Genomic DNA, 758 nt, shown 5'->3' with positions numbered 1-758 from the left:
ACTCAATCACGTCTTTTCATTTTTCACTCTCGTTCTCTTAATCCGGATAGAGTTGTTATTACGTAAAAAAAAATATATATATATGAATTGGCATGAACATTTACCCTGAGGGCTTTGCTGTACCCAGAGGTCGGCGTGCATTGGGTGTGGGTATGGTGCGGGTATAGTGCGGGTATAGTGCGGGTATGGGGTGGGTGGAGGGTATGGGATGGATATGGTGCGGGTATAGTGCGGGTATGGGGTGGGTGGAGGGTATGGTGCGGGTGCGGGTATGGTGCGGGTGAAGGGATAGGGTAGCTGTAGAGTAATTAGTATGGTGTAGATGGGAATATGAAGATATAGTGTAAAAGAGACGGTGAAGGGGTTGTTTATGTAGAAGATATGGTGTAGGTCGTTATGGTGGTTAAGAATACGGATTACAGTGCACTCGCAGCGGATAGGGGTACAGTGAGTCGGATATGGTGCAGATGAGAGGCGCTGCGATGGATTATGGTGCAGATGAGAGGCGCTGTAATGGATTATGGTGCGGGTATGGTGTTAGGAGGACTTACAGTGTACCCGAGGCAGGCGGCAGTGCCCGCGAAGGCACCGATTAGCTTCGACACAACGCGGAGTGTAATTAAAGAATGATTTGCAACCTTAACAGCTCCGGCGTTGCAGACGATGCAGCCTACACCCCCCTCCCTCACCTACCCCTATCCCCTAACGCAAACCCCCCCCTCAAGAAAAAAAAAACTCGGGTTCAGCTCTGCGCTATG

General features: G+C 50.0%; 1 protein-coding gene across 1 annotated transcript in view; it reads right to left on the bottom strand.

Moving 5' to 3' along the window:
* LOC119588962 (leucine-rich repeat extensin-like protein 1) overlaps nt 1-758 on the bottom strand; it is a 19,728-nt gene that overhangs the window by 10,750 nt on the left and 8,220 nt on the right. The window contains exon 3 of the mRNA XM_037937568.1: nt 124-508. Within this exon, the coding sequence (XP_037793496.1) occupies nt 124-508 (385 nt within the window). The remainder of the gene's footprint in view (nt 1-123; nt 509-758) is intronic.

This window comes from Penaeus monodon, chromosome 24 (assembly GCF_015228065.2).
Source record: "Penaeus monodon isolate SGIC_2016 chromosome 24, NSTDA_Pmon_1, whole genome shotgun sequence".
NCBI classification, from domain to species: domain Eukaryota; kingdom Metazoa; phylum Arthropoda; class Malacostraca; order Decapoda; family Penaeidae; genus Penaeus; species Penaeus monodon.
This window is presented reverse-complemented; position numbering and strand designations above follow the sequence as displayed.